The sequence below is a fragment of the Balaenoptera ricei genome, chromosome 13, assembly GCF_028023285.1.
Source record: "Balaenoptera ricei isolate mBalRic1 chromosome 13, mBalRic1.hap2, whole genome shotgun sequence".
NCBI classification, from domain to species: Eukaryota; Metazoa; Chordata; class Mammalia; order Artiodactyla; family Balaenopteridae; genus Balaenoptera; species Balaenoptera ricei.
Genome location: NC_082651.1, coordinates 66,952,311 through 66,968,335, shown reverse-complemented (window position 1 = coordinate 66,968,335; position 16,025 = coordinate 66,952,311). Strand labels below are relative to the sequence as shown.

Below are 16,025 nucleotides of genomic sequence, written 5' to 3'. Positions count from 1 at the left end.
CATTGATTGATTTGCATATATTGAAGAATCCTTGCATCCCTGGGATAAATCCCACTTGATTGTGGTGTATGATCCTTTTGATGTGTTGTTGGATTCTGTTTGCTAGTATTTTGTTGAGGATTTTTGCATCTATATTCATCAGTGATATTGGTCTGTAATTTTCTTTTTTCATAGTATCTTTGTCTGGTTTTGGAGTCAGGGTGATGGTGGCCTCATAGAATGAGTTTGGGAGTGTTCCTTCCTCTCCAATTTTTTGGAAGAGTTTGAGAAGGATGGGTGTTAGCTCTTCTCTAAATATTTGATAGAATTCACCTGTGAAGCCATCTGGCCCTGGACTTTTGTTTGTTGGAAGATTTTTAATCACAGTTTCAATTTCATTACTTGTGATTGGTCTGTTCATATTTTCTGTTTCTTCCTGGTTCAGTCTTGGAAGGTTATACCTTTCTAAGAATTTGTCCATTTCTTCCAGGTTGTCCACTTTATTGGCATAGAGTTGCTTGGAGTAGCCTCTTAGAATGCTTTGTATTTCTGCAGTGTCTGTTGTAACTTCTCCTTTTTCATTTCTAATTTTATTGATTTGATTTGAGTCCTCTCCCTCTTTTTCTTGATGAGTCTGGCTAATGGCTTATCAATTTTGTTTATCTTCTCAAAGAACCAGCTTTTAGTTTTATTGATCTTTGCTATTGTTTTCTTTGTTTCTATTTCCTTTATTTCCACTCTGATCTTTATGATTTCTTTCCTTCTGCTAACTTTGGGTTTTGTTTGTTCTTCTTTCTCTAGTTCCTTTAGGTGTAAGGTTAGATTGTTTACTTGAGATTTTTCTTGTTTCTTTAGGTAGGCTTGTATAGCTATAAACTTCCCTCTTAGAACTGCTTTTGCTGCATCCCGTAGGTTTTGGATCATCGTGTTTTCTTTGTCATTTGTCTCTAGGTATTTTTTGATTTCCTCTTTGATTTCTTCAGTGATCTCTTGGTTATTTAGTAACGTATTGTTTAGCCTCCATGTGTTTGTCTTTTTTACGTTTTTTTCCCTGTAATTCATTTCTAATCTCATAGCGTTGTGGTCAGAAAAGATGCTTGATATGATTTCAATTTTCTTAAATTTACTGAGGCTTGATTTGTGACCCAAGATGTGATCTATCCTGGAGAATGTTCCGTGCGCACTTGAGAAGAAAGTGTAATCTGCTGTTTTTGGATGGAATGTCCTATAAATATCAATTAAATCTATCTGGTTTATTGTGTTATTTAAAGCTTCTGTTTCCTTATTTATTTTCATTTTGGATGATCTGTCCATTGGTGTAAGTGAGGTGTTAAAGTCCCCCACTATTATTGTGTTACTGTCGATTTCCTCTTTTATAGCTGTTAGCAGTTGCCTTATGTATTGAGGTGTTCCTCTGTTGGGTGCATATATATTTATAATTGTTATATCTTCTTCTTGGATTGATCCCTTGATCATTATGTAGTGTCCTTCCTTGTCTCTTGTAACATTCTTTATTTTAAAGTCTATTTTATCTGATATGAGTATAGCTACTCCAGCTTTCTTTTGATTTCCACTTGAATGGAATATCTTTTTCCATCCCCTCATTTTCAGTCTGTATGTGTCCTTAGGTCTGAAGTGGGTCTCTTGTAGACAGCATATATATGGGTCTTGTTTTTGTATCCATTCAGCAAGCCTCTTTCTTTTGGTTGGAGCATTTAATCCATTCACGTTTAAGGTAATTATCGATATGTATGTTCCTATGACCATTTTCTTAATTGTTTTGGGTTTGTTTTTGTAGGTCCTTTTCTTCTCTTGTGTTTCCCACTTAGAGAAGTTCCTTTAGCATTTGTTGTAGAGCTGGTTTGGTGGTGCTGAATTCTCTTAGCTTTTGCTTGTCTGTAAAGCTTTTGATTTCTCCATCAAATCTAAGTGAGATCCTTGCCGGGTAGAGTAATCTTGGTTGTAGGTTCTTCCCTTTCATCACTTTAAGTATATCATGCCACTCCCTTCTGGCTTGTAGAGTTTCTGCTGAGAAATCAGCTGTTAACCTTATGGGAGTTCCCTTGTATGTTATTTGTCATTTTTCCCTTGCTGCTTTCAATAATTTTTCTTTGTCTTTAATTTTTGCCAATTTGATTACTATGTGTCTCGGCGTGTTTCTCCTTGGGTTTATCCTGTATGGGACTCTCTGCGCTTCCTGGACTTGGGTGGCTATTTCCTTTCCCATGTTAGGGAAGTTTTCAACTATAATCTCTTCAAATTTTTTCTCTGGTCCTTTCTCTCTCTCTTCTCCTTCTGGGACCCCTATAATGCGAATGTTGTTGTGTTTAATGTTGTCCCAGAGGTCTCTTAGGCTGTCTTCATTTCTTTTCATTCTTTTTTCTTTAGTCTGTTCCGCAGCAGTGAATTCCACCATTCTGTCTTCCAGGTCACTTATCCGTTCTTCTGCCTCAGTTATTCTACTATTGATTCCTTCTAGTGTAGTTTTCATTTCAGTTATTGTATTGTTTATCTCTGTTTGTTTGTTCTTTAATTCTTCTAGGTCTTTGTTAAACATTTCTTGCATCTTCTCGATCTTTGCCTTCATTCTTTTTCCGAGGTCCTGGATCATCTTCACTCTCATTATTCTGAATTCTTTTTCTGGAAGGTTGCCTATCTCCACTTCATTTAGTTGTTTTTCTGGGGTTTTATTTTGTTCCTTCATCTGGTATATAGCCCTCTGCCTTTTCATCTTGTCTGTCTTTCTGTGAATGTGGTTTTTGTTCCACAGGCTTCAGGATTGTAGTTTTTCTTACTTCTGCTGTCTGCCCTCTGGTGGTTGAGGCTATCTAGGAGGCTTGATGGGAGGCTCTCTAAACAAGATAATTTTTAAAACTGCTAGTATGGATGGTCTCCTGCACAGGCGGGGGGTGGCTGTGGCTCACCGTGGGGACAAGGAAACTGGCAGCAGAAATTCTGGGAAGTACTCCTTGGCGTGAGCCCTCCCAGAGTCTGTCATTAGCCCCACCAAACACCCCAGGCAGCGGTCCCACCTTCTAACACCATTATTTTGGGTGTTAGAATTCCAGCATGTGAAACTGGGGGGACACAGACAAAAAAAGTCTAAAGAATAAAATTTCATATAAATACCATATCTTTAAAAAATTGAAGTACAGTTGATTTACAATGTTGTGTTAATTTCAGGTGTTACAGCAAAGTGATTCAGATATATATATATATATACATACACATACACACACACGTATATATATATATTCTTTTTCAGATTCTTTTCCACTATAGGTTATTACAAGATATTGAATATAGTTCCCTGTGCTATACAGTGGGTCCTTGTTTTTTTATCTGTTTTATATATAGTAGTGTGCATCTGTTAATCTCAAACTCCTAATTCTAAATACCATCTTAATTAGATATGGGTGAGACTCAAGGTATGATTCATTCTAAGAAAATTCCCCCCAGCTGTGATTCCGTGAAATCAAACAAATTATGTGCTTCCAAAATACAATGATGGGACAGGTATAGAATGGACATTTCATTCCAAAAGGGAGAAATAGGAGAGAAAGAAGGGGTAACAGGTTCCAAGTAAGTCCAAAACCCCAGAAGACAAACAACATTAAATCTTAAAGCTTGAGAACAATCTTCTTTAATTAGATGTTCTGTTCTGTGGTGCAGAGGTCTTACCTTCCAGACCCACCTGAGGCATGGTATGGGGGTGGTCTCGCCCTCTGGACACACTGGGATGTGCTCGCCTCCCATGGCTTTATTGGGTGTAGCCACACAGCAGCTCTCACGGGTTGCAATTGCATGCTGGTGGTTCTACCAGTCTGGGGCCCCAAGGGTGGCCTGATGGCTTCACTGGCACTGCCCTGGTAGTGGCTCCCTTCAGTGACCTTGCCCTCAAGTGACCCTCTGCTTGGGTTGTGGGCCCATGGCTCCAGGTTGCTTCACCTTTCTAAATCTAGGTGGAGGTAGCCATGCCCCTGTGGCTCTGCTGGGCAGGACAGAGCCCCCATAGCTTTGGGCAGTACCACTTTGATTTAGGCAGAGGTCGGTCATCTGGCCTGTTGAAACCCAGGCAGTAACCCCACCCATCTACCACGTTTTGAAACTGAGGAGGCAGCCCTAATGATCTCTCTCTCTTTTTTTTTTTTTAATTTTTATTGGAGTATAGTTGATTTGTAGTGCTGTGTTAGTTTCTGCTGTACAGCAAAGTGAATCAGTTATACATATACATATATCCACTCTTCTTTAGATTCTTTTCCCATATAGTCATTACAGAGTATTGAGTAGAGTTCCCTGTGCTATACAATAGGTCCTTATTAGTTATCTATTTTATATATAGTAGTGTGTACATGTCAATCCCAATCTCCCAGTTTATCCCTCTCCCCCTTCCTTCCCAGTAACCGTAAGTTTGTTTTCTACATCTGTGACTATACTTTGTAAATTAGTTCATTTGTACCTTTTTTTAGATTCCCCATATAAGCGATATCATATGATATTTGTCTGTCTCTGACTTACTTCACTTAGTATGATAATCTCTAGGTCCATCCATGTTGCTGCAAATGGCATTATTTCATTCTTTTTATGGCTGATTAATATTTCATTGTATATATGTACCACATCTTCTTTATCCATTCCTCTGTTGATGGACACTTAGGTTGCTTCCATGTCTTGACTATTGTAAACAGTGCTGCAGTGAACATTGGGGTGCATGTATCCTTTTGGATTATGGTTTTCTCCAGATGTATGCCCAGTAGTGGGATTGCTGGATCATATGGTAGTTCTATTTTTAGTTTTTTAAGGAACCTCCATACTGTTCTCCATAGTGGTTATGTCAATTTACATTCCCACCAACAGTGCAAGAGGGTTCCCTTTTCTCCACACCCTCTCCAGCATTTATTGTTTGTAGACTTTATGATGGTGGCCATTCTGACCTGTGTGAGGTGATACCTTATTGTAGTTTTGATTCACATTTCTCTGATGATGAGTGATGTTGAACATCTTTTCATGTGCTTCTTGGCCATCTGTATGTCTTCTTTGGAGAAATGTCTATTTAGATCTTCTGCCCATTTATTGATTGTGTTCGTTTTTTTGACATAGAGCTGCATGAGCTGTTTGTATATTTTGGAGATTAATTCCTTGTTAGTTGCTTCCTTTGCAAATAGTTTTTCCCATTCTGTGGGTTGTCTTTTCATTTTGTTTATGGTTTCCTTTGCTGTGCAGAAGCTTTTAACTTTACTTAGGTCCGATTTGTTTATTTTATTTTTTATTTTACTTTTTAAATTTATTTTATTTATTTTTGACTGTGTTGGGTCTTCGTTGCTGCATGCAGGCTTTCTCTAGTTGCGGCTAGTGGGGGCTACTCTTCATTGCGGTGTGTGGGCTTCTCACTGCAGTGGCTTCTCTTGTTGCGGAGCACAGGCTCTAGGCGTGCAGGCTTCAGTAGTTGTGGCGCGTGGGCTCAGTAGTTGTGGCTCGCGGGCTCTAGAGCACAGGCTCAGTAGTTGTGGCACACAGGCTTAGTTGCTCTGTGGCATGTGGGATCTTCCTGGACCAGGGCTCGAAACTGTGTTCCCTGCATTGGCAGGTGGGTTCTTAACCACTGAGCCACCAGTTAAGCCCCTATTTCTGTTTTTATTTTCGTTACTGTAGGAGGTGGATCAAAAAAGATATTGCTGCGATTAATGTCAAAGAATGTTCTGCCTCTGTTTTCCTCTAAGAGTTTTATAGTGTCTGGCCTTACATTTAGGTCTTTGATCCATTTCGAGTTTACTTTTTCTTTTTAAATTATTTATTTATTTATTTATTTTTGGCTGCTTTGGGTCTTCATTGCTGCACTTGGGCTTTCTCCAGTTGCGGCGAGCGGGGGCTACTCTTTGTTACAGTGCGTGGGCTTCTCATTGCGGTGGCTTCTCTTGTTGCAGAGCACGGGCTCTAGTTGTGTGGGCTTCAGTAGTTGTGGCACGCGGGCTCAGTAGTTGTGGCTCGCAGGCTCTAGAGCACAGGCTCACGGGCTCTAGAGTGCAGGGTCAGTAGTTGTGGCGCATTGAGTTTACTTTTGTGTATGGTGTTAGAGAGTGTTCTAATTTCATTTTTTACATGTAGCTGTCCAATTTTCCCAACACCACTTATTGAAGAGACTGTCTTTTTCTCCATTGTACACTCTTGCTTCCTTTGTCAGAGATTAATTGACCATAGGTGCGTGAGTTTATTTCTGGGCTTTCTGTCCTGTCCCATTGATCTATGTGTCTGTTTTTGTGCCAGTACCATACTGTTTTGATTACTGTAGCCTTGTAGTATAGTGTGAAGTCAGGGAGTGTGATTTCAGCTCTGTTTTTCTTTCTCAGGATTGCTTTGACTATTCAGGGTTTTTTGTGTTTCTATATAAATTTTAGAATTTTTTGTTCTAGTTTTGTGAAAAATGCCATTGGTAATTTGATAATGATTGCATTGAATCTGTAGATTGCTTTGGGTAGTATGGTTATTTTGACAATATTGATTCTTCCAATCCAAGAACATGCTATATCCTTCCATCTGTTTGTGTCATCTCTGGTTTCTTTCATCAGCATCTTATAGTTTTCAGAGTAGAGGTCTTTTGTCTCCTTAAGTAGGTTTATTCCTAGGTATTATATTCTTTATGATGTGATTTTCCTTGATTTCTCTTTCAGATCATTCATTGTTAGTGTTTACAAATGCAAGAGGTTTCTGTGTATTAATTTTATATCCTGCAACTTTACCAAGTTCATTGATGAGCTCTAGTAGTTTTCTGGTAGCATCTTTAGGATTTTCTATGTATAGTATCATGTCATCTGCAAACAGTGAAAGTTTTACTTCTTCTTTTCCAATTTGGATTCCTTTTATTTCTTTTTCTTTTCTGATTATCATGGCTAGGACTTCCAAAGCTATGTTGAATAAAAGTGGTGACAATGGACATCCTTGCCTTGTTCCTGATGTTAGAGGGAATGCTTTCAGCTTTTCACCATTGAGAACGATGTTAGCTGTGGAGCCCTGATGATCTCTGAATTACGTTTATGGTCCTTCTTTCCTTGTCTTTAACAATAGCCTGTGTTCACAGCCATATAGTCCTGTCCTGTAAAATCTAAGTCCAACAGCCTTCCTCATTCCTTCTTCTTCAGTTCAAATGGACTGTTCTCCTGCTGGGGCAGCTGATTCAGTCTGTGGTTCAAACCCATACTAATCTCTTAATCACAAGGTGGCTTGGCCACACCCTGTTCTCTCTGGAACAAGCTTTCTCATTTCTTTCAATATGGATAGGCCGAAAATTTTCCGTTTCTGCATCCTATTTGGTTAACAATTCCATCTCTAAGTCATTCTCTCTTTTCATATTTTACTGTAAACATTCAAAAAGAACCAGGCCGGGACTTCCCTGGTGGTGCAGTGGTTGGGAGTCCGCCTGCCGATGCGGGGGACACGAGTTCGAGCCCTGGTCTGGGAGGATCCCACATGCCGCGGAGCAACTGGGCCCGTGCGCCACAACTACTGAGCCTGCGCTCTAGATCCCGCGAGCCACAACTACTGAGCCCGTGCACCACAACTACTAAAGCCCGCGTGCCTAGAGCCCGCGCTCTGCAACAAGGGAAGCCACCGCAATGAGAAGCCCATGCAGCACAACGAAGAGTAGCCCCCGCTCACCGCAACTAGAGAAAGCCCCTGTGCAGCAACGAAGACCCAATGCAGCCAAAAATAATTAAATAAAATAAATTAAAAACAAAAACAAAAACAAAAACAAAAAGAACCAGGCCACTCCTTAAACACTTGGCTTAGAAATTTCCTCAGCTGTATATCCAATTTCATCACTCACAAGTTCTCCTTTCCACAAAACACTAGGACATGAACACAGTTCAGCAAAGCTCTTTACCACTTTATAACAAGGATCGCTTTTCCTGCAGTTTCCAATAACATGTTCCTCATGTCCGTCTGAGACCTTAACAGAACAGCCTTTACCATCCGTCATTTCTACCAACATTCTGTTCACAATCCTTAGGTATACTCTCCAAGAAGATTGAGGCTTTCTCTATAGCTTTCCTGTTCTCCTTTTGAGCTCTCACCAGAATTGCTTTTAATGGTTCGTTCATGGCAATGTAGGTTTTTTCTACTATGCACCTTAGAATTCTCCCAGTCTCTTTCTGTTACCCAGTTCCAAAGTTGCTTCCGCATTTTTAGATATTTGTTACAGAGGCACTGCACTCTCAGTACCAATTTTCTGTCTTAGTCTGTTCGGGTTGCTATAACAAAATACAACAGACTCTGTAGTTTGCAAACAATAGAAATCTATTTCACCCAGTTCTGGAGGCTGGAAATCTGATACCAGGATTCCAGCAAGATCAGGTTAGGGCCCTCTTCTGAGTTGTAGACTTCCTGTATTTTCACCTGGCAGAAGGGGCTAGGAGCTCTGTGCGATCTCTATTATAAAAGCCCTAATCCCATTCATGAGCGGTCCACCCTCAGGATTTAATCACCATTACATTGGGCACTAGGATTCCAACATGTGAATTTTGGGGGGACACAAACATTCAGATCAGAGTGGTTCTCTTGAGAAACTATTAAATCTTTCTAAAAATTATTATTATTAAAACTTTGTCTTTTTAGAGCAGCTTAGGGTTCACAGAAAAATTGGGTGGAGGATACAAATTTCTTGTATAGTCCCTGCCCCCACACATGTATAGCCTTCCCCATTATTAACATCCCCCACCAGAATGGTACATGTTACAAATTGTTGACCCTACATAGACACATCATTGTCACTCCAAGTTCATAGTTTCACTCTTGGTGTTGTACATTCCATGGGCTTGGACAATGTCTAATGACATGTATCCATCATTATAGTATCATACAGAGCATTTCCACAGCCCTAAAAACCTTCTGTGCTCTTTTTTATTCATCCCTCCCCCACCCCAATCCCTGGCAACCACTGATCTCTTTATTGTCTCCATAGTTTTACAGAATGTTATATAGTTGGAATCATACTTTATGTAGCCTTTTCAGATTGGTTTCTTTCAGTTAATAATATGTATTTAAGTTTCCTCCATGCCTTTTCATAGCTTAATAGCTTATTTCCTTTTAGCCCTAAATAATATTTCATTGTCTGGATATACCACAGTTTATCCAGTCATCTACTGAAGGCCATCTTGGTGGCTTCCAAGTTTTGGCAATTATGAATAAAACTGCTATTAATATCTGTGTGCAAGTTTTTTTTTAAGATTTTTTAAAAATTAATTAATTATTTATTTTTGGCTGCGTTGGATCTCCGTTGCTGCACACGGGCTTTCTCTAGTTGAGGCAAGTGGGGACTACTCTTTGTTGTGGTGCGTGGGCTTCTCATTGCGGTGGCTTCTCTTGCTGTGGAGCATGGGCTCTAGGCACATGGGCTTCAGTAGTTGTGGCACATGGGCTCAGTAGTTGTGGCTTGCAGGCTCTGGAGCACAGGCTCAGTAGTTGTGGCACATGGGCTTAGTTGCTCTGTGGCATGTGGGATATTACTGGACCACGGGTCGAACCCTTGTCCCCTGCATTGGCAGGCAGATTCTTAACCACTGCACCACCAGGGATGTCCCTGTATGCAAGTTTTTATGTGAACATAAGTTTTCAACTCCTTTGGGTAAATACCAAGGAGCACACTTGCTGGATAGTATGGTAAGAGTATGTTTAATTTTATAAGAAACCATAAAAATGTCTTCCAAAGTGGCTATACCATTTTGCATTCCCATGAGCAATGAATGAGAGTTCCTGTTGCTCCACATTCTTGCTAGCATTTCGTGTTGTCAATGTTCTGGATTTTGGCCATTCTAATAGGTATGTCAGTCTTTTTCTTTTTACTAGCAAAATTTTACAGAGCAGCAATCTGTGAATTTTCCTGACAATCTCAAAAATATTCAAAATTGAGGCTAAGGCTGCACAAGTGCAAAAGTTCCCCTGAAAACACAATGTAGTTGCATTGCAGAGGTGATGATTGTTAGCATATTGTCAGTAGTGAAAGAATGTGGTGTTGGCATGTGCATGCCAGTTAGTTTTTTGGATAAGGAATATCCTAGACAGGAGACACAATGCTTGTCCAACTGCTTGACATAATGCTGCAGTTTGTAACAATGACTCAATAAAATGCTTTGCGACAACAATACTTGCTTATTAAACATTTGAAATATCTTCACAAAAATTAAAGGTGACATGATGTCCAGTGAATGCACTTGGGAAGTATCTATTTACGTATCCAAATATTTGAAACCTCTTCCAGAATCTAGATCCCTGCAGTAAACCTCCTTTTAAAAAATGCTGCCATGTGGACAGGAAGTTAAATTGCCATATATGGTGATAATGGAATGTTTTACATTTTTATTATCCAATAGAAATATAAAGTAAGACACATACGTAATTTAAAAATTTCTTAAATAGATAAAAGAAAGCTAAAAAGAAATCTTCCATTAAATAAAAGAAAGATAAAAAAAAAAAAATCTTCCATAGGGAATTCCCTGGCGGTCCAGTGTTTAGGACTTAGCACTTTCACTGCCGGGCCCGGGTTCAATCCCTGGTCAAGGAACTAAGATCCCACAAGCCGCACGGCACAGCCAAAATAAATAAATAAATAAAAGAATGCTAAAAATTTCTAACAACATTAATAAACTGTAAAAGAAACAGGTGACATTAATTTTAATGTTATATTTTATTTAATGCAACATATCCAAAATATTATCATTTCATTGTTGAGTCAGTATGAACAATTACTGAGATTTTTATACTTTTTGTACTACGTTTTCAAATAATATTATTGAATGGAGTGTGTATTTTATACTTATGCTACATGTCAATTTGGACTAGCCACATTTCAAGCACTCTTGGACAACACAGTCCTATTATTTCCCAACCCTCTGTCATTTTCTGAACCATTTGAAGGTAAGAAAATCAGTGTGTCATTGAAATAATGTCCAAATGCCCTGAGCTGGTACACACCATCCATCATTACTATCATCTTTTTGGGAGTCAGTCCATTAAAAGTAATAGCCATATCTGAACAGCAGGCTTCTACTACTTGCTGAGGGTTACTAGACATTGTCTCTTGAATAAGACATGCAGTAGTTTTGTATTTATAAATAGAGTTCTTCCTTTGGAATCCTCTGCATTTTCTGCAAGAACTCCTGCATATTTCAGGCAGACTGCCAGTTGCATATCTTCAGATAACTTCCAAATCACACTTTGATCTGCATACTTTTCAGACTTATTCAGAAGTCTGTTAAGTCTTTTCATAGCTCTATACTTAAAACAATTCCTTCTCCCATAGTCACGTATTCAGGGTCACCAGATGTTATAGTGTGGCCCAGATAAAAAGGTTGTGATGCATCCCTAGTAAACAGAAGATACTTTGTTTTCAATGACAGTAAATGTAGTGGGATGTGCAAGAAAGAACCAGTTGTAGTTGTTGCCGTGCTTCCCAAAGACATATTTGTACCTCTTCCTCATCTGTGTCCACATGTCATTTTTTATCTTAAACAAACCATCATTTTCAGTATTCTAGTGCTCTGTTTTGTCACAGGGTTTGGTCTGAGTCTCTTTCAGTACAGCCCAATAATACTCATCATTGGGTTCTACAAGGATGGTAGAGTAAATACAGATACTTTTACTCAGCTCCATGCATTCCACTTCTGAAATGTTTAAGAAATCTTTTGTGTTAGGTGGGCGAAGGTGATGGTGCTCATGGTCTTGAGTTTTACCTGTGTCGAATGGTAATTCGCCCAAACATAGTTATCAAAACACAGCAAATTCTCCCAACCAGTGTACCCTTAAAAAATGATACAGTACACTCATAACAGAAACCATCTTTCAGACATTGAGAACAGCGCACACCTCAGTTGGGGTCCCTGTCACCCAGGCGGTCCAGAGCGGGCAGCTCCCTGCTGGGCTGTTGTAGCTGCAGGAGGCTGCTTCTCTGTGGTTTTCGAGAAGGGGGCGGGTCTGGCATGTCGGCTATGGGGGTGGTACCCAGGGTGCTGTGAGTTTGAGATGCTCTGGAAGTTAAGGGCGTCTGGGAATATCAGCCAACAATAAAATTGATAATGAACACAGATTGAGCCACAGACGGCTCTAAGTGTTGACCAGACTTCAATACTCAGTAAAAAATAATTCAAAATTTAGTTTTACATCCTGGTTGTGTATGATGTTAACTTGCATTGGGTCCTTTTTAAGACATTTGTTTATTTTACTTATAATATTCATTTTACTATTTTACCTTAACTCTCCAAACTTATTTTTATTCCCACCCTCTAAAATCTCCAAACTTTCTCTTCTCCACAGAACTTTTAAAATATACCCAGATATTTTTCCATTCTCTGTGCTGTATGCTTTTGTGGACGTGTGTGTTTAATCGGAGTATCTTCTATACTCTTTCCATCAGGATCTGTAAGAATTAAAACTCCTCAGTTGTGACTTAAACATACCACCTATGGAGCTCATGAGAATACACCACTTTCTGATATCACTGGGACTTTTTTTTTCTATATTAAGCCTGTGTCAATGTATCTTTTGTTTTTTTTTCTTCTTTTTAAGAATTCTTATTATTTATTTTTTATTGAAGTATAGTTGATTTACAATGTTGTGTTAGTTTCAGGTGTACAGCAAAGTGATTCCATATATATATATACATATATATATATATATATATACATATATATACATATATGTATATATATATTCTTTTTCAGATTCTTTTCCCATATAGGTTATTACAAAATATCGAGTATAGTTCCCTGTGCTATACAGTAGGTCCTTGTTGTTTATTTTATATATAGTAATGTGTATATGTTACTCCCAATTTCCTAATTTATCCCTCCACTGCTCATTGGAAAATTTTTTTTTAACATCTTTATTGGAGTATAATTGCTTTACAATGGTGTGTTAGTTTCTGCTTTATAACAAAGTGAATCAGCTATACATATATATATATCCCCATATCTCTTCCCTCTTGCGTCTCCCTTCCTCCCACCCTCCCCATCCCACCCCTCTAGGTGGTCACAAAGCACCGAGCTGATCTCCCTGTGCTATGCTGCTGCTTCCCACTAGCTATCGGTTTTACATTTGGTAGTGTATATATGTCCATGCCACTCTCTCACTTTGTCCCAGCTTACCCTTCCCCCTCCCCGTGTCCTCAAGTCCATTCTCTAGTAGGTCTGCATCTTTATTCCCATCCTGCCCCTAGGTTCATCATGACCATTTTTTTTTTTTAGATTCCATATATATGTGTTAGCATACGGTATTTGTTTTTCTCTTTCTGACTTACTTCACTCTGTATGACAGACTCTAGGTCTATCCCTCTCACTACAGATAACTCAATTTTGTTTCTCTTTATGGCTGAGTAATATTCCATTGTATATATGTGCCACATCTTCTTTATCCATTCGACTGTTGATGGACACTTAGGTTGCTTCCATGTCCTGGCTATTGTAAATAGAGCTGCAATGAACATTGTGGTACATGACTCTTCTTGAATTATGGTTTTCTTAGGGTATATGCCCAGTAGTGGGATTGTTGGGTCATATGGTAGTTGTATTTTTAGTTTTTTAAGGAACCTCCGTACTGTTCTCCGTAGTGGCTGTATCAATTTACATTCCCACCAACAGTGCAAGAGGGTTCCCTTTTTTCCACACCCTCTCCAGCATTTATTGTTTGTAGATTTTTTGATGATGGCCATTGTGACTGGTGTGAGATGATATCTCATTGTAGTTTTGATTTGCATTTCTCTAATGATAAGTGATGTTGAGCATTCTTTCATGTGTTTGTTGGCAATCTGTATATCTTCTTTGGAGAAATGTCTATTTTTGATCAACAAATGAAATATGACATTTGAGGTCTTACTATTCTCTTAGATTTAATTTCTTGTTCTTAATATGTGTTAACCAGTGATTTCTAACATATAGTCCAGTGAAGAAAATTCTATTGATGAATACTCACGTAGTATATATTACATTGTATTAAAAGTATCAAACCTTTGGTATTTTGTTTGATCCATTTTTAAATATGCCCTGAAAGAGCTTTTAATGTGCTAAATTGTATGCAATTCATCTTCACTGAAGTACTTTAAATGTTCTTAAAGAATTACAAAAGGGAAATATGAATTTTTCTATTTTTTATATCTTTTCTCACTTTTCAGATGCAGCAGCTTGAGAGACAAGTTATTGATGCTGAACGTCAAGCAGAAAAAGCTTTTCAACAGGTAGGGTATAGTTTTAGTTAAAAAATTGTTTTCTGCCTCTACCAATATAAACATTGTTTTGCCCAAAACAATCCTGAAAATAGTCTTCAGCTGTCCTCCTCATTTTATCATTTTTACTGTTCATGAGCTGGTTCCATAGAGAAAATGGAGAATCTAACTTTGTTTTGCCCCTTAATAAATTTTCAAAAGGACAAAAATGCTTCTATTCGGAAGTTTTATCTTACTTATGAAAAAAATCAAATATGACTTTTATGGTTATGGTTATGCCTAACCATAATGACATTTTATGTATAAATATGTTCATGGCAGCTTTATTTGTAGTAATAAAGAGTTGGAAATAATATGAATGCCATTTTATAGGAGAATGAATTAGAGAACTGTATCTATTCCATGAAATATTAAACAACCATTAAAAATAACTATTACAAAGAATTTATGCAAATACAAAAAATGCTTAGAGTTATATTAGGAAAAATATATACAGATTTTTATATTTAACATGTTAATAGATATGGGAGGAAAAAGTCAAACCTAAGAGTTTAAAAAAAAAGCTGTTAGGAAACATCCTGAAATTTGTGTTTGTGGAATTATGGATGATTGGTTTTTTTCTTCTGTATCTTCATACTTTCTAGTTTTTGATTTTGGTACTACTTTTACTTTAAAAAAATAATCTTTTGATAAATTACTTAACCCTTTCTGGGCCTTGCCAACAGTAAAATGAGCTGTTTGGATGAGCCCACCAGCCTTAAAGTTTGTCTAAGGAGCCTAAATTGATAATTTCACATTTTATGAAAAGATCTCTGTCAGATTCAGTCAAGTCAAGAATTTCAGAAGTCTTACATACAAAATTATTTCTTCCAAGAAGTGTATATTCAATTTCTTATACTTGCTCTAAATTTGTCATGTTTCTTCCTTCAGTTTGAGTACTACCAAATCTTGTTTTCACCTAAAAGATTTAATTTTACACAGTAGATTGTTTTAGTGGCTTGACTAAATTAACCCAATTTAACCTAATCCTTAATTTTCTTAAATTAATTATACTTGAAGATAAAATCTTAAAACTTTGTTATGCAAAATTTCAACCACTACAAGAGTAGAGAACATAGTATAATGAAGCCCCGTCATCACCTTCAGCAGTTAGTTGATGCACAGCTAGTATATACCTCCACCCACTTCTTCCCTACCCCCACACTAGGTTATTTTGAAACAAGTCCCAGATATTATATCATTCCACCCAAGAGTATTTCAGCAACTCATCTAAAAATGAAGACTTAAAAATCATAGCTACAGTACCATCACCCCACTGAAAAATTACCAATAATTTTTTTAAAACCTCAAATGTAGATTTTGATACAAGTACTAGTAGTAATGGTAAGGATGTATGATTTGCTTGTTTTTTTGTATTTTATATTCTTTAGTTGATGGGACCAAATAGTAATTACTCTACATATATCTATAAAAAGCCAATAATTGGGCTTCCCTGGTGGCGCAGTGGTTGAGAGTCTGCCTGCTAGCGCGGGGGACACGGGTTCGAGCCCTGGTCTGGAAGGATCCCACATGCCGCGGAGCAATTAGGCCCGTGAGCCACAACTACTGAGCCTGCGCGTCTGGAGCCTGTGCTCCGCAACAAGAGAGGCCATGATAGTGAGAGGCCCGCGCACCGCGATGAAGAGTGGCCCCCGCTTGCCGCAACTAGAGAAAGCCCTAGCACAGAAACGAAGACCCAACATAACAGTCGATCAATAAATCTTAAAAAAAAAAAAAAAAAAAAAAGCCAATAATTAACAGTAAAGTCGTTAAAGGTCACTTACATTCTAAAATAAAGACT

The 16,025-nt window shown here is 38.2% G+C and overlaps 2 protein-coding genes across 6 annotated transcripts in view; one reads left to right on the top strand and one right to left on the bottom strand.

Moving 5' to 3' along the window:
• Positions 1-16,025, top strand: part of PLEKHH2 (pleckstrin homology, MyTH4 and FERM domain containing H2) — a 121,696-nt gene that overhangs the window by 26,470 nt on the left and 79,201 nt on the right. For all 5 annotated transcript variants that reach the window (XR_009506593.1, XR_009506594.1, XM_059943463.1 and 2 more), the window contains exon 3: positions 14,135-14,197. Coding sequence is in view for 3 of the 5 variants with exons in the window: in XM_059943463.1 (XP_059799446.1) it covers positions 14,135-14,197 (63 nt within the window). In the remaining 2 variants the exon portion in view is untranslated. The remainder of the gene's footprint in view (positions 1-14,134; positions 14,198-16,025) is intronic.
• Positions 10,820-11,950, bottom strand: C1GALT1C1L (C1GALT1 specific chaperone 1 like). Its single transcript, XM_059943465.1, is given in 6 exon segments — positions 10,820-11,070; positions 11,073-11,240; positions 11,243-11,355; positions 11,357-11,700; positions 11,702-11,808; positions 11,857-11,950. Coding segments are annotated over 6 exon segments (1,077 nt in total).